Source organism: Agelaius phoeniceus, chromosome 3 (assembly GCF_051311805.1).
Source record: "Agelaius phoeniceus isolate bAgePho1 chromosome 3, bAgePho1.hap1, whole genome shotgun sequence".
Classification (NCBI taxonomy): Eukaryota; Metazoa; Chordata; class Aves; order Passeriformes; family Icteridae; genus Agelaius; species Agelaius phoeniceus.
This window is the reverse complement of record NC_135267.1, coordinates 78,469,787-78,490,893: the sequence shown is the minus strand read 5'-3', so window position 1 is coordinate 78,490,893 and position 21,107 is coordinate 78,469,787. Positions and strand designations below refer to the sequence as shown.

The 21,107-nt window shown below is 36.6% G+C and overlaps 1 protein-coding gene across 9 annotated transcripts in view; it reads left to right on the top strand.

Annotated features, from left to right (window-relative positions):
- Window positions 1-21,107, top strand: part of QKI (QKI, KH domain containing RNA binding) — a 154,283-nt gene that overhangs the window by 86,402 nt on the left and 46,774 nt on the right. For all 9 annotated transcript variants that reach the window (XR_013181420.1, XM_077175666.1, XM_054630071.2 and 6 more), the window contains exon 4: window positions 15,021-15,164. Coding sequence is in view for 8 of the 9 variants with exons in the window: in XM_077175666.1 (XP_077031781.1) it covers window positions 15,021-15,164 (144 nt within the window). In the remaining variant the exon portion in view is untranslated. The remainder of the gene's footprint in view (window positions 1-15,020; window positions 15,165-21,107) is intronic.

Below are 21,107 nucleotides of genomic sequence, written 5' to 3'. Positions count from 1 at the left end.
TCAAAGTGATACAGGTGAGGATGTCAGCAAATTCATTCTTTAATGAGTTTTCTAAAAAATTACATTCCTTTGGTGAATGTTTCTGTACATTTTACCAGAATTTGTGGGATTCAAAACGTTCTTGTAAAACCAGATGTCTTTTTGGAAGGATGATGAGGTCTCCTGAACAGCAGTTGTAGGACTGCTAATTGAATGGGATCTTGAAGGATGCACATCTAGACATTCTTTCCTGGAACCAGCATACATGTAACTATTGTGATATTTGACTTTGAATCAAAATTATGACTAGCTTTCACTTTCTTTTGTGCTTATGTTATGAGCAGAAGGTTTATTAAATGTTGTTTTCCAATTTAAAAAGTGGACATAATTTTCATAATTACTCCTTTACAGAAATTATTTATTTCATTAATTTCACAAAGTTAGTTTTTTTTTTTAAATGTGTTGCACAGATGCTATATATAAAGTTGATGCTAGTGTACAGTATTTTAAATGAACTAAAAAATTTGTGGTTTTCAGCTCATTAAGTGTAGACAGTGAATAAAAACTTCCAAATCCAGACCTTAAGGACTGATTCATTGAAGGACCAGGGAAATCTGTGGAAACCATCAGAGAGTGTATGAAGAGTTGCAATGTTAAAGTTGTATTGCTATGCATTGGCTTTTTTTGGCCTTTTTTTTTCTTTTTGGTGGTGTTTTTTGGAGGGGTTCACTTAATTTTTGTTGCTTTAGGTTGTTTTGGGTTTTTTTTTCAGTTGTTGTGTTGGGATTTTTTTGTTTGGTTGTTTTTTTTATAATCACAGGATTGATGCTATCTGAGCAGTGAAGGGGGATCCTGAACATCCATCATTTCTATGCTGTAGGAAAGATTTCCCTAATTTATTACCAGCAGTATTCTCAAAAGTCATTTAATATCAGTGCCAAGCTGGCACTCAGCTATACAGTCTTTAATTGGCATGACTATTATTATGTTTTAGTCCAGCCTTGGGAACATGTGGCATGTGCTGGAATACTCCTCATTCTGTAGTCATCCTAATCAATAGATTAGGTTGAAATTGGTTGTAAAGAAGGTTTGGAACAGTGGTCACACTTTTGAGTTATCTAGGTGGTAGCTTGGTTGTGTCAAATCCCATGTAATTGTAGTAAGGATTTGAGGCAACTTCTGCAATAAATCTGTAATTACAGACTGTGTGCAAGGTTTTGGTCTTAAATACAAGGAAAACTTGTGTGCTGAGATTATTTGAGGCAGGAGTTCTGAATTCTTTCAAGGACTCACCTTTAGTTTGTTGGCCAGTGTTTATTGTCAGTTCTGTACTCAGTGGAAAATTTGATTTTTCTGTATTCTTTGTAACAAAATTTCATTATTTTTAAAATATGTTAGTTTACTTAATTTGCATTAATATCTCCTGTGAAACTACACATTTTTAAGAAAATTCCAGACCTTTATGTCTAAGTGAACTTTATTTTAGAGTTAATCACTATGCTGTGAATGACAGGGTTTTTTTCTTTGACACACCCTTGCTTAAATACATGGGACATAGTGTGCTAGTTTCTCAGGTAAGCAGCTGAGATAGCATTTGAAGTGGAAGGAAGCTGATTGCTCTGAAGGCCTAACTCGGAGTGGAAACTGAGTTTTCAGAATATTTAACTTCTACTAGTAATTTCCGTATTGCGGTAAGATTACATTTGGTGTCTGTGGCACTTCCAAATGCCAGCATGTCCCCTGGGCAGTCAGATCGAGGGGCTCCCCACCCTCAGCACCTTTTGGGAGTGGCTGGGCTGCTGTGTGTCCTGCCAGAGGTGTGACTGACAGCTGGCAGCTTCCTACAGAGGGAGATGTGCCCTCCTTTGTGCTCTGCCTGCTGCTGCTTGTGGAATGTGTCACTGAGCCAGTCCAGCTTGCTGAACAGGCAAAACCTCATCTGGCAGCAGTGGTTTGTGCTCTCTTAACTGGCTCTGGAAGGCCCCAGCAAGAGCTGCTGTGCTGGTACAAAGAAGAGGGAAGGAGAAAGGAATGGAGCCACTTCTCTTGTGAGAGTGAGCAGTTACCCCTGCAGCTGTGTTAAACTGAAGTCTGCGGAGGAAACCCTTCTGTACAAGAAAACTCAGAATAGTTCTGTCTTGGGATTCGGGACAGTTTCTTTCTCTGAAGTGACAGTGCAGTGTTCTAATTGTATGCATGGACATTGTGACTAAAGTTGTCAATATTTATTGAAGCAACCACTTATAGGAAAGGTTTGGTTTATGTTTAGGATTCTACTTTCTTGTTGGCATAAGAGGCACTTTTATGTCATTTTAATCCAAATGTACAGGGTAGCATTTAGCTGCCTAGGCACCTGAGTGTTCTTGCTATCTTGGCACACCTGGAGGAAGCAGGAGTACATCTTTGAGAAAATCTTCAATAAAGAATCATCCCAAGAATTGAAACAAGAAAGAGGAAATAAGAAAAATACTAGGTATTATCATATAAGTACTTGATGCACTATTTTTCGCTAAGGTCAGGATTGCACAAAGCACTTCAGTTTATGTATGAGAGCTGTTGTAACATTGATTATATCCCTCCCTCTCACCCTGTTTTTTCCAGTCTGACTCTGCCTGCTCTTGTCAAAACTTGGTTGTTATTATTTAGTTACACATCCAAATCACAAAGAACCATTCTCAACAATTGCAAAATACAGACTTTGAGTTAAAACTCTGGCATTGCAACCATGTCAGCCTGGTCCTAGCAATAAAAACAGCTTTGCTTTCTTACACAAGGTCTCTTCCCTGCATTTGGCTGCATTCTTCTAGGCCACAGGTGAAGTTCTGTTGGCAGAGTGTCACAGTTTGGAGTTATATATTCTATCCTTTCCCTTCCCTAACCTATCCCTGAACCATTCTGAAAAAATCAGTGATGTTGAGTGTTTGTTTCAGCTCTTCTAATTTTTTCCTTTTTTTTTTTCCTCATTTCTCTGAGCAGTTAAACATTTTCTTTATGGCTAGGGAAGTTACTTGAATTACTTGAAGTTACTAAACTACTACCTAGGTATGTTTGGTTTGAGTCATGAGTCTCTTTTTTAGTTGCTTTGACAAACAGTAATAACTTAAAGATCACAATGTCCTAAATAAAGCTAACAACATATTATAACAACAATTTTATTTTATATTACAAGTCTCATTTGAGTTTATAGAAACAGTAGTAACTTCATGTTCTTAAACCGAGGTCACATTTTTGTACATACAAAAAGTAAAAAATATAAACTTGTTACTTTTTTACTTCATTTTTTGGGGGGAGGTGAGGAAATAGGGAAGAATTTTTAGTTTTATTTTCTTAAATTTGGTTTCTATGCATAGTTGTATGCTGCATCTGAAACTTGTCCATTACATTGTGGGCTAAGAGGTGCTGCTTTTTAATTTTCTTGGCACACTGAAGTTATGTTAATGTGTTCAATGTAAGTTTATGTTAAAACTGTTCTGTAGTAACATCTTTGTATATTTCGTGCAAAGCTTTGGAGTTAGTGAAATTTCACTTCCTTTACTAAGTGCTAAGAAGTCTCAGAAAAGATGTTAATATTATTGTAAATGTTAGCAGCATGGGAAAATGGGGAAGAAAAATTCTCTCCTTAAAAGTTTACTGTTATTTTGTAACAAAAAAGCAAAGGGTTGGCAGGAGTATATTGCAGTTTTACCAAGTTGTCTTCAATGTACTCCCTTAAGACCTTCACTAAGATTTACGCAGAGGGACCCTTATTGATATATCTTGTATTTTTTATCTACATGAGAGGCATGTGCAGCCTCTCCTTGAGGAAATGCTAACAGCAGAATGTTCAGATTTTCAGGCAAGGGCTGAGCCATGGGACTCTGGAAGCAATAGGCAAATGGAGAGGAAGGAAGTGAAGTGTGGATGTGTTGGCATTAAAATGTAAGGTATCAGCAGCTGCTTATTCTGGTACTTCCAAAATGTCACTTAGCTGTTATATTTTTTCTCCTCTTGATATTTCTTTCCCCTCCTTTACTTTAAGAGGTCTGTAAATTCAGTTTGGAAAGAAAATCTCGTCACTTATTCCTAATTATTAAAAAAAAAAAAAAATTTGAAACTTCACAAATTTATGTATGAATTACTGTAGTTCTGTCCACTTCACAGGCTTTTAATGTAAATGATTGAAAGTTTCTGGAATTTGTGTTTAGTTTAAGCAGGAATAGCACCTGAAGAGAAGTGTGGATATATTTTGATACTTCTTGACCCTTTTAGTTTTTTTAGCATCACGTATATGTGGAGCTGTCATAAAAGAGCAGGAGCCCAGGGGTTTAAGGATGAGTTTAGCTGAAAAATAGATCAATTTAACACTGAATTCAAATGATTGGTGAGGGGAATGTTAATGCATTGGCCAGGTTTCCTGTGTGAAGCAGCAATCAAGTCAAAACAAGACAGAGGAAATAAAACATGGAACGGAGAAATAAAAATGGCTGAAATTCAGTAAGTACAGATGCCACAGTTATGATGCAGCAGTTACTGTTGTTGAAAGTTACATGATAGTGCTTCAGAAGAGGAAAGAAAATACTCCAAAACATGTACAATTACACTACTAGCCTAGGAGCTGATCGTGCATTCCATTAAACACAAAAGTATAATTTGTTTAAAGTTTTTTTTTATTTGGCCAAGTTCTAGTGTCTAATACAACACAGAATGCAGTGTTCCAAATGCAGCATGCTGCAAATGGCATTCCAGATTGGAGTCAAGAACAGTGGGTTGGCGTTGGGGTTTTAGTTTGTTGGTTTTTGTTTGTTTGCTTGGTTTTCTCTTATCCATTAAAAAAAAAAAAGATTCTCAGAGAAATACTTGGGAATGGTATACCATGTAGACTAAAAGACTGAGAAACCAATGAGCAGATAGTTGTTTTCCCTGTAAATATAGTTGAGGAATAGTGATAGCACTTTACTGTAAACAATGCAGTAAGTATTCCAAAATGTGAAATCACTGCTCAGATGTTTCCCTAAGCTCCCAAATCATTAAATCAGAGGTGCCTGTGATGCTTTTTCTACAATTTGTGTTTGTTGCAGAGATGAAAGTAGAAGTTTCATATTAATGGAAAAATGAGAAACTAGGATGATTGCGTGGAAGTTATAAATAAAGGTACACCTCAGTATGCTATTTATGTTTTACTTGATCATTCTCAACTGTAAAAACACAGGAACCTAGCTCCTAATGAAGTCCTTTTTGGGTTGGGTTAGGGTTGCCTCTTTTTTTTTTTTTTTTTTTTTTCCACCTCACCTTTTTTTTCCCCCCTCCCCTTTCCCATCACCTTCTGGGCAGTGATTTGCAGGAGGGCGAAGTGGGAAGTGCCTCCTCCTGTGTTTCTGTGGCCCAGTATCAGGGCACTCCTGGAACACCACCTGGTGATGTTGGTGACTTTTTACCTGAGGCAGTACTAGGATCTTGATGCTCAGTTCCTGGACATGTACAAACCACTGGATAGTTACATTGCATTTTCTTAGAGTTACAACTTCTTTCTTCAAGCAAATTTCTTGAAGTTGCCATGCCTTGAGTTAGTTTTGGAGTGTGTATTAGATTGGGTCCTTTTGCATGTCAGCACTTCCAGATCTTCTAGTATTAGAATCCCAAATGGAATATGGTCATCAGATTTCAGTTTAATTAAGACTATTTTGCCTGTCAGCATGAACTTTAGCAGAGTTTTAGTTACCTTGGTACGTTTTTGGGTGGAATAGAGACGTGTTAGCAAGGCTAGTACCTTGGTGTCCTAGTCTTCTTCCTGGGTAGAAGGAAATAAAATGGTAAATTAAAACATAATACTGGAATATTACTGAAATAAAAAATCAGATATAGAAAAGAATCTTAGTGTACTTAAAAGAGTAAATTCCATAGTATTATATAGTCACTATGGTATTAGTGACATGTTGGTTCTGCTTTAAGAGATACCTTTTCATGTTCATAAAAACTGTTCCATTGTAGACTTGTTTTCTATTACATATATATTTAAATATAATTTTAAAATCCCTTTAATTATTTTAAAAATAAAAACCGTAAAGTGTTTGAAGTAAATTGAGTAATTTACTATGTATGCATGGTACATAGGTGCTGCTTGATAATAAGGTATATAAAACACTTACTTTTGTTATCCTTTCTCTATCTAAAGCTGAATAGTGGAGTCAGCTTTATACTTCTTAATTATGCTCATAAACTAAATATGCAGAAGTGTTTTTAGAACAGTTGCAGGTTATTTTGAATTTAATTTCATTAGTGACTCATGATGAATGGACTTGAATCATGAGTTAAAATACACTTACTGCCTGTCAAGAATGCTCTGAGCCATGCGTCCACTTTCACAGATTAGGTTTTGTTGATTGAAGCCTGCACAGAAAAATGTCTTTTGTACCTTGCAATTCAGAATACAGAGGTACTTCCCTTCAAAAAGCCAGCTAAAGCTAACTCTGAAGAGTGGTATTCAGGATTTATGGCTATTTCATTTTCTTTCAAGGGAATTTGATTTTTGTTTAGTGAGTGGTCAGTGTCTAAAAAGAATCACAATATTGTGAAACGTTTCATAGTGCTTATTCCCTTTTCTGTAGAGGAATAAAACCATACTTAGATATCAGTGTAACTGTATCCATATAAAGTTTACTATGCCAGGAATACTGATAAAGTGTTAAAACTCTTACCTGTAGTCCAAAGTCAGAGAAATGAACACTCTCACTCCTCTGCCTAGGTAAGGTTTGTTACTTCATAGTAATTTTAAGTATCAATAGTAAAAGTTGCATTCATCTCTAATGAATATGTCCAGATACTGAGTTTACACTATGCATTTCATATACTAAATTCTCATTTATTTCCCTGTGGATACTGATGCGTGCAAAACTTTTTTACTTTTATCCCACAGCAGTGAAATACTCAGTCTTAGCAGGCTCCTGGGCTTTGATAGCACTCGACAATACAGCTTGTTCCACAAGCCTTATTTTTCACACGGGCACAACCTGAGAGAAGCACGCAAGCAGAAGTCGCTGGGGAGATGCAGTGCTGCAGGCAGTTTGGCAGAAAGTTCCCGTTTTTGCCCAATTCCTGCGGGCTGGGCTCCGCGGAGCGCTCCCCGTGCAGCGCAGCCCTGCGGGGCGGGCGGTGACAGCGGCGGTGACAGCGGCGGTGACAGCGATGGTGACAGGGCTTCCTATCCTGTCTGCAGCCCCCAGGGCTGTGGCGGCTCCGGTCACTCGTGCTGCGAAGCTGAAGCGTCCAGGGCGGTGCTGGGAGCCTTTAGGAACCATTTTGAGTGCCGGGCAGATCTCAACTTGGGGCGGTGCCTGGTTTGAAGTGTCCTGAGCGCGGTGTCTGTGGTGAGGCTTTGGCACAGAGAGCAGAATCCTCTTGTGTCATTTAAGCATTAGACTGTTTCATGCTGCCAGATTTTTATTTCTTTTTAGAATAGTTCTTAAAAGATGCTTTGGATAATGTCCTTTGACAATGCTTGGCAGCTACTGGCTAGTTTAATGCGTGCCAGAAGACACCTACTTTTTCAATCCAAAATTGTCTTGCTGTGCAATAATACAATACAATAATCTTGCTATACGATAATAATGTATAATTAAAGACTCGATAAATAGCACTAACTTGTTTGACAACCAAAACAACAAGTATGTGACTATTAATTTAAGGCATTGATCCACTGTTTCTATAGGTGGAAACTTTGGTCAGGAATTCTAAATGTGGAGTAAGCTGCCTGTTCTCCCTGACCAGGTGCTATTCCCTCAGCATACTTTGTAGCCTTACTTTTTTTACAGCTTTCTGCTTGTGAACTGCTGCCATTAGAAACGCAGTAGGAGCAAAAGTCTGTGTTAATTTGCCTGACTGTAACTGCACAATTAAAGCAGTTTATCAGCAGGGGTTAGGACAATCAGTGTGTTCTGATGCTTCATGTTATAAAATTACTTCTGTTGTTCAAACAGATACTGTAATTAGTGCATCATTTTAAACTGGTTTTCTGCGGGGCTGGCTTGGAGTTCCATCTGATAAAAACCTCTATTTTTGGTGCTTACCTAAGCCCTTATTTTGTTTGCAGGCCTCATCTAAATTAACAACTTCTATTGAAAAGTTAATATCAGGACTGTATCATTCAAATACAGTTTTGGAGATGGAGGGGTTGTTTTTTGGGATTTTTTCTTTGTTTTTTAGCAGCCAGTCCTGTCGAGATCTAAGATTCAGTCACAAAAATGGAAGGAGGAAGCCCCATTTCCAGTTATTACAGTAATGCTATCATTTAATGCACAGATGAGCAGGTTGCTTCATACTAGATAACAAAGATGCCTCTGTTCTGTCCCTGGCACGTGCATAATTGGGTTTCACTCACGATAGTTTCATGAGACATGGTGAGACAGTCTTTTAAGGGGAGTGTTAAAATATGGTCCTTCACCTTCTTCTCCTTTTCCCAGCACTGACCTTGGTTGACTGTAGCCCTTCATGGTTGCAAACTCCTTTGTCCAGCAGAAGATGAAGGGGGAAGTGGGGAGGCTGCTGCTGCATCAGCATGTGGTGTGAAAGGCTGCTGTGCTGCTGGGCCAGTCCCAGAGGGAGCAGTAAGGCAGTGACCCTTAGGAAGTTGTTGCACTGCCCAGGAAAGGATGCAGTAACACAGCAGTAAGAGATTATCCAAGGGATTTTTGCTTCATTACGTCTGGACTTCCCATGAATACGGATCAGCTGATGTGGAATTATTTGTAGACTGAGTGGTTTATTCCTTGCACAATGTTACAGAAATCTTCTGTCTTCTGGATGTTTGTTTTGAACTATCTCTGCAGCAGAGAAGCCGAAAACTTAAAAATACAATTCTGTAGCTCAGGTTGGCAGAACAGTTGCAAGAACAGAAGTTTCATTAAGTGACACAAGACAGACAGCTCTTGAAATGTTGGGAGTATATGACTTTAGGGCAAAGTTTATTCCTCTAAGATTCCTCTGACTTGGTTTTACCAGTTCAGTTGTGTCAACAAAAGGTTGTAAAGTAAAATATAGACTGTATTGAATGGTTGAATAATGTTTCTTTTGGACTTACTAATTCAGATATTGTTGCATGGCTGCAACACATATCATGTCTTACTTAAAAATACTAAAATTAGACAAGGACTGGATTTTATTTATTACCTTATTTGTGACTTTTTAGCTAAATTTAACTTCTGTTTCAGAATTCTTTAAAATCAACATGTTAGTTCTATTTTTTTTAAATCCACACAGTTTCTTTAAACTGTTCTTTGAATTATTTTTGAAACTTTGATATGTATGTGTGAATGTTTTCATTGTGGAAAAGAAATATTCACCTAGACCTACTGTCAATTAATGTACCTACAGCACAATTTATTAGACAAAATACATTGTGAGATTTTTACTAAATAGCTGAATTTCTTCTCTCCACATCTTACCTCCTCCATTTGACTCTGAGAAGTAGCTGTGAGTGATTATATTGGTTTTTCTATGTTAGGATATTTTTAATTAAAGTTCTTAGTGTACTTGAATTAGACCTTTATATCATTTGAAGGACTAAAGCTATTCTGATGCCTTTTAATTCTAGTGTTCAATGTGACATTATATTAAAATGTTCTTCCCTTTTACTCTATCTTTTCTGTGTTTTTTTTGTCATTCAGTAGGGATACCAGCTTGCTTAATAGCTTGATGAAAACAGAATTTAATAGCCTATCACTTCAAGATGAGTGAGAATACTGAGGGTAATTTTCAACACTTGCTTGAACTGGTGACTTGGCATCTTTAAAAGTTCCCCGCTGTTGGTACTGAGCTGGTTTTGTATCTTTTCAGTGGCTTACATTTCAGGAAATTGTATGAGATGGAGTGGAAAAAAGTGCACAGAGTGGAAGCTGCAGTTTTTTTATTACTATAGAATAGCCCATAGCTTTCTGAAAAAAGTGCCATGTGGGAAAGTTGCTTCCACTCTTCCCACACTGCATCCATTCTTTCATTCTTTCTTTATTGTCTAACTAATATTTCTCTGGCTGCATATAAACAGATACTAGCATAGTATTTTTTCATTAGTGTTTATTTCATTTTTCTTTCATGGTATTCTGACAGTTGGAAGTGACTGGATCCTACTTCACCAGTTCTTAATTTTTCAGTTTATTTTTTGTCAGTTTGCCATACTGTGAAAGTCTTTGGGGTGAGAAATAAGATCTGAGGAGTTTTTTTAAGTTGATGATGAAATGTTTTTGGTGACTTTCTTTGTGTTGATATTTTCCTTTTCCAACATTTGAATAATTTTTACAATTTCAGTCAACCTTGACAGTTCTTACATTTGGGTTTGAAATTCTTTGAAACGTATTGGCTAGATAGAGACCTGACTTTGAACTCTATTCTAGAGGAGTTCTCAGTCATCTACTTTTTGTAGCTTACAGAAAGCTAGGAGGCTCCTGTCTCAGTCTTGTTCAGTCAGAGACTGAGGAATTAAGAGGAAAGCTTTGGGATGGGATATGGAGATGTAAATAGGAATAGCCATTTAGGCCCAACATGCAGAGGTGCAAGACCACAACTTGAAGTTACTATGTTATGGTGAGGTGTGTAGAAAATATGGGATACAATTTTACAGTGAGCTGGACTGCAGTAGTTCCCCAGAAGGAACAATCTTTCTAATATTTAAGTTTGATTTTATAGATTCAAGTCAGTTACATCCTTACCTGTTTTTCTGCTTCTCCCTGAATCCCTCCCCTAGAAAATTCCTGTAGCTGCACTACTTTTTTTTTCCTGCAGCTAAATTTTAGGACTTGTAGCAATATTTTTTTTTAACTACCTAATACATTGGCCCTAATAGCGAGATAAATATTGAGTAGTCCATTATTGTGCATAGGTACTCTGAGGATTAATGAGTGTATATGCACAGGCAAGAGAATGAAAGCAAATCTGTCTACAGAATTAGGCTATATTTAAGGATACTGAAATTTTCTGCCAAACAAGGAACACAGTGAAATTTCATCTGCCATTTATGTTGTCCTTAACGTTCTTTAATTTAGCAGACAAGATAGTTTGGTTATAATTAAGCTCTCCTAATATTGTTGTTCCTCAAGGTTGTGGTGTAAATCACTTTACTTTATAGCTCATCTGTAGTACATCTTCAGTCTCCATTTTTCCTGTATAATTCTTCCATAGACAGTCCCTGGGATGCAGGAAGACTTGATGCTACCGATTGCTTCTTGTGTATGTACTATAATTTTTAAATATATGCAGTTGAATTCCTTTTTCCCCAGGTCTTAGTCAGGTTTTCTGATTTCCCTGATGCTGTTTCTTCCTTCAGTGTGTGTGCCCTTCCTGCTGTGGTAGCAAATGTTTCTTTCCCAAAATAATTCTCATGGCAGTTTCTATTACTCCTGAGAGCTTTTTCAATAGGTAGACCTGGCAACTAGGCTGAATGGATCAACAGTTGCTACTGAAGGACAAGGGGCAATGTGCACACTGAAAGAAAAGAAATTATGTTTAAACCTAAGAAAAAGCTTTTTTTTTTGCTGTTGTGACTGAGCACTGGTTGAACACTGAACAGGTCTCCCAGGGGAGGGGATGGAGTGTCTGTCCTTGGAGATACTTAAAACCTGACCCATAGCAACATGCTTGAGCTGACCCTGTGCTGAGCAGGGGGCTTGGATTGGATGATATTCAGGGTTCCTTCCCACCCCACATATTTTGTGAATCTCTGAAGTGAACTGGTTTCTCTTGTCTGCAATTCATTTCAAGACCGCCACATCTTGTAGCTTCTTTGTACCAAGTTAGGCAATGAGGCAAGTTCTAGTAATTCTTTCCTCCCCGTTTTTTCACCATTTTCTCCCCCAAAAATTCAAAAGAAAACCCTAATCAGCCTGTAAAATCTTGGAACATGTTTCGTGAGTCTTCAGAAAGATATCTTCCTACTTGTGTTCCAGATATATTCAACTTTCCTGTTCAGGCTTTACTACAACAAAACATGGTTGAGAAAAGATGTGTTCAAGACTTGTTGCACAGAGGACTAGTTGACTATAGATAAAGATTTTACTTGGGGGAAAACATGTTTTTCCAAACCATCCTGTTAGGATTTAAAAAGAGAATGAAGTAGCTTAAAAAATGGTAGCTCTTAAGTGCAAGAGGTTTGCAGATTATCTCTCTTTCATTACTATCTCTGTGTTTTGCGCCTTTCTGTTGGAATGAATGAGCTGGTAGAGACCTGAATTTCCAACTTGGATAAAACCAAACATGTAAATAATCAAATATACACACTGGTATAACATTCAACTAGCATTTTCAGTCAAACAAAAGACATTTCTTAGAAAACTGTTAACCCACTAAGAAAACCATCTCACGAGACAGAATGGGACTACTGGGTGAAATCATAACCCCAGTGTATTGAGATTCACAAACATAAATTGGAAGCACGTTCCAAACTCTGGTTTTTCTTTTCTTTTTTAAGCAGTGTGCGAAATTTTACTCTTCTTAGCATTTCTTTCAATCCTGCCACGTGGTGTAATAAATACCACCCTCAACAACAGGACTTTTATTACTTACTTTATGGCTGTAGAAGAGCTTATCATAGTCATACACTAATCAGTTATCTTACTGATAAGTAGTTTGTATGATTGCTTGTGCTGTGAGGTCTCACCCTAATAATACCTGTGATTATAAACCTCACACACAACATGTTCTACCTAAAAGTTAATTAGGGGGATAAAAAAAATCTTCAGTATTATTACTTTGTCCTATATGCAGCTTTTTCTCTTTTTAAATTGAGGAAAAAATTCTCATGCTGCAACAGACTAATTTGGAGTACAGTGCCAATACTTGATGTAACATTAATCTGACACAAGTTTTGGAGACTTTGCAACATATTGTTTTCATTATGAGAGAAAAGGATAGACCACCATAAAGCCCCTTTATGTTTGCTAACACTATCTATAAACACGGTGCATGGTGTTTAATGGCGTGGTAGCTAAAACTGCATTGAGGCATTCCTTGTCTTTCAGGAGCACAATTTGCTGCTTTACCTGGGGACACCTTTCCTTAACATTTATTCCTCTTGGCCTTTTAAGATTTGTTTTATTTGTTTTGCCTCCCATGTTACTGGGGCTGTGGAGGTTTCTTGCATCTGGTGTTAGTAACCAGGACCTTTTCCATTCCAACACTGGGTCAGTGCAAGAATAGGTAGTTGCACATTTCTTCCTCTGCCCTCTGCTGGTTTAGGAGCCTTCTCTCATTCTTCATACCTGTTACATATTATTTTATATACTACCTCGTATTGGTGTTGCTTGTCACCATCTTAAAAGAAAACAGCTCATTCCTGCTTTGGATTAAGAAAAATGGAATTGTTTATTAAGTAACAGTGGAGTTTTGATTACGATTGAATAAATAAGTTGAAAATACTTTGTCATAGACAGTTCTTTCAAAGATTGTATTTAAACAGAGAGGATGTTTTAACTCAGCTACACTTTGCATCACTTTCTGTATTCTGTATCATAAGTGAGAGTTATTTTTCTCTTTGTTTCCAGCTTCTGAAATGGGCAGACTTAGTTTCACAGCCACCTTTGTTAAAAAAGTTGGCAAAAATAACATTAAAAACAACAGAACACACCACTGTATCTGATAGGGTGGAGTAATGGATATGTGCACGTTACATACATAGTGAAAAGTAGTTTCAAAGTACTGATTCCTTTACATCCATTTTTTATACATTTCTCATGGTTCAGTTCCCCCCCCACCCCCCGTTTTTATCCTTGCGTATTCCACAAAACATTTCAGACTTAGCTGAATTAAAAATGAAACACTCTGAGGAGCAGTGCTCCCTCAGGTATATATGAATACGAGGCACTGCAAATATTTGTTGGTATTAAATCTTAGAACATTTCCTCAATGTATCTGATTTCCTGGAGGAATTTTTCATGAAATTTGGGGAAAAAGACACATTTGCAATTAAAAAAAAAAAAAAAGGATGAAGTTAAAGTGTGAATTGTGGTTAAGCCACAAGGGTTTATCTTACAAATAGGAGACTCTTCTATTATACTCAGCTTCTTAAATTTTAAATAAGTAGCATTTGTTTATGTAGGCTTTTTTATAGATTCAAAGTTGTAATAAGCTTTTTTTGAGGCCCCATTTTTTTTTAATTGTTGTATTATATTTTAAATATTGTCAAAATTCAATGAAGTTTCATGAAAATTTAGCTAGCTTTATTAACTTTTTAAAAAAGAGTTGGGAAATTTCTTCTGTGTTGTGTTTCATTATCCTATTTTTCAGAAGACTGGATACTTGAATGTGTTACTTAAATTTATTGGTTTCTGTTGTTTAAAATTGAAATGCTTCTTTTAGCATGCTATATCTTTCTGAAAACATTTCTAATATTTATCTTTGGGATTACTAATGCCATGGATGTGATGAGTACCTGTGTAATGGTGACCATCTTGTCACTTGCCCTTACATAACTTTAGTTTTAAAGCCTTGTCATCTCCTCCTCTCTTTCCTTCATCCAGTACATGGAGCTCTCCTTTGAAAATGGCAACTTCTGTTCCTTTGGGAGTGTTTGATTCTTTGAATCTTGTCTTCATGAGTATTTGAAAGTGATTCTTAATGCTGGAGAATTGCTCTCCTGTTCTTTGTAGTGATTCAGATGGAGTTTCTATGTCTGGTGTCTGTTTCACTTTTCTTCAAAAGATAGGTTGCTTAGCCACTAGTATGTCTTACCTGTTTAACTCTTGAAAGGCTCTAAATAATATTGAAAGTAATACTGTGTTTGTATTCCTATTCTTGTTCCTTTATTCAGCTGGAGGAGGTACTCTTAAGAAATAGCATATGTATTGCGGTCTTTAAAAGTATAATATATATTAGGAGGTTCCAAAACACAAAACAAAACCCCAAAAATGATATTTTGAAGGCAAAGTTCATATGATACGAAAGTCTCCAAAGTATGAAGAAACACCGCTGAGAATAAAGTTCATACTATTTACAGAATTTATAAATTTGAATTTGTCTACTCTTTGTGGTTGTGTTATACAGAATGTAAGTGCTTCATAGCTTCCATGTTTTAATTTTTTTAGGAAGAACAGAATCGAGGCAAGCCCAACTGGGAACACCTGAATGAAGATTTACATGTACTTATCACTGTGGAGGATGCGCAAAACAGAGCAGAAATAAAGCTGAAGAGGGCTGTTGAAGAAGTAAAAAAGTTACTGATACCTGCAGTAAGTATTTGTATGCAAGCCTTTGATTTCCATTTTCAGAAGGTACTTTTGAAATACAACTAATTTGCTACAGGAGTAAGAGTAAGCTTGCAGAGTAGCATCCTAAAAGGAAGTTGAGATATGATTTTGTAATACTCTAGTGATCTTTAAACTGCCTCATCCCAGATTGAATTATTCCTTAGAAGAGAATAGAGAGAGATTTTTTTAAAGAGCCTTTTTTTTTGTCTGAGATACAGATACAGGAAATAGTTATCACCTTTAAAAGGCGCAATGCTGAACTGTTACAAACACTACATTTCTCTTTCCTTCAGCATTAGTATTCTTCACTTTAAGGCTGGGGAAGTATGATATGCTTTTATGTTTCACTATAAGATGATTCTGATACTTTAAGAAACAAAGGCATGTTTTTTTAGATCATCACATTAAACATTTTGCAAAGAGAACAAAACCCTTTAGTATCAAAAAACTTTGCTGTCAGTATACTGAGGGAAAAATGAAAGTAGTGAAACTGAAAAATGGTTGTCTTTCTCATTTCCTGATAGTATAAACTGAGTTCTGCTCATCTAGATGACTTGAATACTTTTTCAGAGACCAGAATTACTCTGTGAGAGCACTTCTCTTAGATCTTCTCTGCATTCTCACTCAAAGCAAGGTGACTCAAGTGTGGCTGTATAGTGCACCCCTTGCCATTAGCTTGTATCTTTACCACCACTTCTGTGCCCCTGTAAAATGATAAGAATAAATTAGATCTTTTTCTGTGGTGGAAAAATTTTCCATATTACAAGGAAAATTGAGACTATCTTGCAAAAGAAAGTGGTAGGTGGTATTAAAATGGCCTACTGATTTTGGGTACTTAGTGAATGCTAATAGATGCTGGCTGTGAGGAAACTTGTGGTAACACATGCTGTCTCTATAAGCAGATTTATTCAGAAGACATTTTTAGAAATTACTAAAGATAGGGAGAGAGACTTAATTTCTGAATTACCAAAAAATGGTAGAATATTAAGCCGGAGGTACAAAAATAGGGATTTAAATATCTTGACATTGCAGTTTTCAATTTCTGAAAGCAGCAGACAACTAGAGAAAGTAGATCTTCAGAATTTACTCACATACTAAAGAGACCTTGAGTTTAAGATTGAATTTATAGCCAGGATTTTTATGTGGGCAAAACTTTGAAACCCTTATGTTCATTCTTTAGCTACTACAGAGCAAATAGTTTAGAAACCAAACTTCTGTGTAAATTAATTTTGTCAGGTTCATTCTTCTACCTCCCCCTTATTGTTGACTAATATGGCTGGAGGGTCAACTTCAGGATGATAGGTTACAAACCCCCAGTATGCCTGAAGTACTGGTGTGTATAGTCTGTGTATGTTTGTGTTACACTTGTTTTGTGGAACTGTGGGATGAGTGTGTTCTGAGCCTCAAAAAAATGTAATGCATTAGTAGTTCTTTCATTGTGAAAGTGACAGCCAGCTCTTTATCATGAAAGCAGTCTGCCTCATGCAGTAGCCTAATTGGGGAAGCACTGTAATCCTGATTACAGAAATAATTGTTTTTCCCCTTTAATGAAAAATAACAACACAGGGCTAACTACTGTCCGAATAGAACATCACTTGAAATGCCCTTTGTCATTCACTTCATTACCATCTTTACATATTATGCATATGCATAGAGATTTGGGTGGTACATATTACTTGCACAAGAGTTAAAGGTCTGTTCGCTCTAATTTCTAAAAAGTATGCCTTGCTGGAACAGGTATGTGTAGTACATACTAATGAATTAGTGTATAGGTGAACTTGGGTTTGTACTACCTATTGCATCTGTTCAGTTAGTGTGAAAAATGGAATGGTGGCTTCAGGCAGTTTGAGAGCTGAAAAATGCAGTTTAGTGTTAAAAGATAGGAATTGAAAACTGTGAGGGTAGTCATAAACCTTCAAATAATCAGGGTAAGCATAAGGAAAAAAGGGAAATCCTAGTGAATTACAAAAATAGAAGGGAAAACTGGATATTGGAAGATTCCAAAGATACTCTAAAATGTAAGAATGGAAAAAGTAAAATTTCCTTTCATGTGGTAGAATACCTGCAACTGTTAGTGTTTTTCATATAAAGGATTAAATTGGAAAATAAAAAAAGTTATGTATTTCTCTTCTCTCCAGCTTGATTAAAATTTGGGACTATGTAGGAGAGAAGACTCATTTTCATCTTGCCATACAATGTGGCAATGCATTGGGTTTTAGATAAATTTCAGAAACTTGCTCGTGTTCTAGTGTTCAGAGATGGAAATTCATTGCTATTTTTTTTGAATGATCATTTATTTTTTGTACTCAAGATGTTAAAAAGCCTAATTACATTTTCTAAAACAGTGCAGAAATAGGCACATTTCTTCAAGTGGATTTCTATTTGAATGTACTTGGGTGAACAGATACTATTTCAGTACTAAAGTGTATTTCTTACATTTATGAATCTGGATCATTAGTGATTTTTTTCCTTCTGGATGTGCATTAATATTTTCCCTTTTCACTTTCTCCTATATTTTACCAAGATAGTGATATAGTCAAGTAGTTTATCTTTAGAAATGAAAAGCACAACTTGAGGAAGATTGGCTGAGCAAGCCATTTTTTTTCCTCCTTGAGGAGAAAGGCCAACTTTTTTTTTTTCATTATTACTCATTTGTATTTAATTTACATTTCTTTAGTATGAAGCAATTTTTAAAAAAATTTTGGCTGTACTTCAAGTTCCCTAGGATTAATTCTCTTCCTCTTCCCATAGCTCAGTGAGATACTGGTCTTTATCTACACCTGCAAGATCATACAGTATTACTTCTTTCATGCTTTTCTTCAAAAAAGGCAGAATTAATAAAGCAGTCTGCAGATTTTTGGGATCACATCAAGTTGTACTGTCCTTATGCCTCCTTCTGAAGTGAATCCTCCAGATCATTGATCTCTCTTTATTGTGGGAGCTTTGAGAGTTGTTTGTTACTTGCATGAGTTAAGGGCGGATGGGTGGTTCTCTGCAAAGGAAAGGCAAAAGATGCTCTGGATTGATTGCTCACTGCAGAACAGAAGAAAAAACTCAAAACCTGGATAGGGGGCATACATAATAAAGAAGTATAATATACCAAACCAGAGCATCATTAAGGGTTTGAAGTTGTTCTTGGAGCTCCTGGGCTGTAGGGCCAAACTCCTCTGCCAGAAATGTTAAGCCTTCTGCATTTTGTAAGAAGTGATGAGTAAATGTTTCTAGCTGAATGAGTTTATCTAGATATTCCTTGCATTTTACAGATGACAGGTCTAGTTTAATTGCTAATTCACCTTTATACTAGCTGCTTTTGTAAGAGATGAGACACATACGACAGAATTCAAATTACAGACAGATACTTTTTACTCCATTTTCTTTTGATTCCACATGTTTCCTTTCTGAGGAAAAGATTGTATTTCTGGTTTCTACTTAGCTATTCTAAGTTGGTCTGGAATCTGTGTTGTTCAGATTTTTCTATTGCTTTTCTTAAGTTGGGGCAGCTGTAGTTTTACTTGGTTGCTGCCTCCATCTTCTTGGAAGACAACTACAACACAGAATTATTCAGTGATGCTCCCTGTCAAATTCTGTATATCATTTGTCACTACGACATAGAATTTTACAGTTGTGATGGGTAGGAGATAATGTTTCAGTAGAAGCTTGTTTCATTTTGATCCTACATTTGGATCTTGCCTGTAATAGTGATTTTAGACTTTTCAGTCTTGAATATCTTTAAATTTAGTTGTATGGGAAAGTAAATGTGCTGTATATTACATGATTTTTACAAATTGGAACATTTTTTCTAGTGGTGCTTGGTGTGCACTCATTCACGAATTGTCCTCGTGTTACCAGAGATGTATCTTGATAGTATTTCTGGGTTTAGTCACACCTATATACAACACATTTTCTTTATATAACAGGAGAGAATATTGTGAAGGGGCCATAGTACTGTCAGAGTGGTTTGTTTTTCAGTTAAATAAGCTAAAAGCATTTCCTTCTAAAAGACTGCTTTCAGCAAGTGTGATGAGGTGGAGCTTGTTTATTAAGTAAGTGAATTTCTAGAGTTTTCCTTATAGGTGTGGTTGTAAATTTTCCTTGTGGTTTATTTTCAGCTACTTAGGGTAAACTGAAGGATGTCTTAAGTTTTACCCTGGGAACTTTGTGTGCTGTGAATTCCATTGTGAAATACAGAGAAAAAAATAATTTAAGAATGTTTAACCATGCTTTAGACTTAGTTAAAAAAAGAACATAGTTAATAATAATGTAATGCTGTACATAATTTGTTGCTCTGTAATTAAGACTAGCAAAAGCTTGAGATTGGAAAGATATTAGGAGAAGATTTCATTTTTTTTATTAGCCATCTAATAAACCACAATAAATTCTGCATGCAAGTTTGACTGTCTTGAATAGCTCTTTCTAATTCATTCCTGCATGGTGTGTTGGTTTTACATTTTTGCTATTACAAATGAGAATGTTGTGCTGCCTTGCATAGTTTCCCTGTTGAAACGTTGGTCATGCTGTGCAATCCATTGTTTGCTGCTTATTCAGTTCAAGTAACGAAATTAATAAGTGATACAGTAGCAGAAAAAGGATGCTGCTGTCCTTAGGAGCATTTTAGGAAATTCCTGTGTGATGCCTGTTTTGTCACTTCCCATACAAGTCTCTCAGGGTGAATGATCAGACAGGAAGCTCTGCACGAAGAACAGCGCAGCAGCCAAATGTCTTGGCAGTGATTACTGGATAACGTGGTAAACTTTTTGATGTGGGGGAGAGGTGACAGTGCCTTATTTTTAGTAGCATGAAGCAGGCTTAATGTTTCCATGGCTCTATGAACTGAGGGCTGCTGCAGTCCTGCCATTCCTTCATGATTTGCTGTTCCTGCTTCCTATTTTGCATCAGAAAGCCCTCGCCTTCCTCTGACGGTGTGGGGAGTCCATTTGGTGGAGAGCTGAACCTCCCTGAAGGACTTGCTATAGAGTCAGGCCTGGTTTAGCACTGACAGAATTGATGGCATGAGAACAGACAGATAGGGACAAATGGTAGTGCAGCAGACCACCCTTAAATAAATTTCTGTAGAACTGCAGGTGAGTATGTTCACCAGCAAATAGTGTGAGAGTAAATATCTTGCTACAGTGCATTTCTGATTATGGCAGTGAAAACAATAGAGGACTGTTAATGTTCCTTTTTGTGTCTTCCACTGTCCAGTATGTCCAGTCTATCATGCAAGTCTGAGTTTTAAAAATGAGAACAAGAACTTCTTACACCAATTCACATAGGAAATGTTTACATATTGTACTTGATATGTCACTGCAGCGTTCAACTTTTGTGTTTGCATTGATAGTAACTAAATTATTTTGGGCCAGCTGCAAGTGAAAAGTAGCTCTGTCCATCATTGTCTGCTGTGGTGGAAACTCTGTAGACCAGTGGTTCGTTACCACCAAAATAATATCTGTTGAATAGAAATGTTTTTTTAAGACCATATTTACTACAACATGTCTTGATGATTTTCAACTGAATTGAGGTAAATCTAGTTTAAATTTAGCTGCATTTGTCCTCTCTTCTGAAATTATTATCTTAGTACAAAGGAGAAAATTAGAATTGTTCCTCAGAATATTGTTCAGGGTGACAGAGCACTGCAACAGGCTGCCCAGAGAGGTTGTGTAGTCTCCTTCTCTGGAGGAGCCTGCTCTGGGATGAGGATTAGATTGTCCCATGAGGTCCCTTCCAAGGTCAATCATTCTGTTATTCCATGATGAGAATAATTTTGAAAAGGCATATAAAATGTGCTGTTTATATAATGATTATAAATTTGTTTTCAGCTTTCCATTTTCAGAAAGTTGACAAATAATTAAATGGTAACTACAAAGTTACGATGATCTATGCCCTTACATGTTTCAGTTGATTGTTTTACAAATTTGGACACAAAGT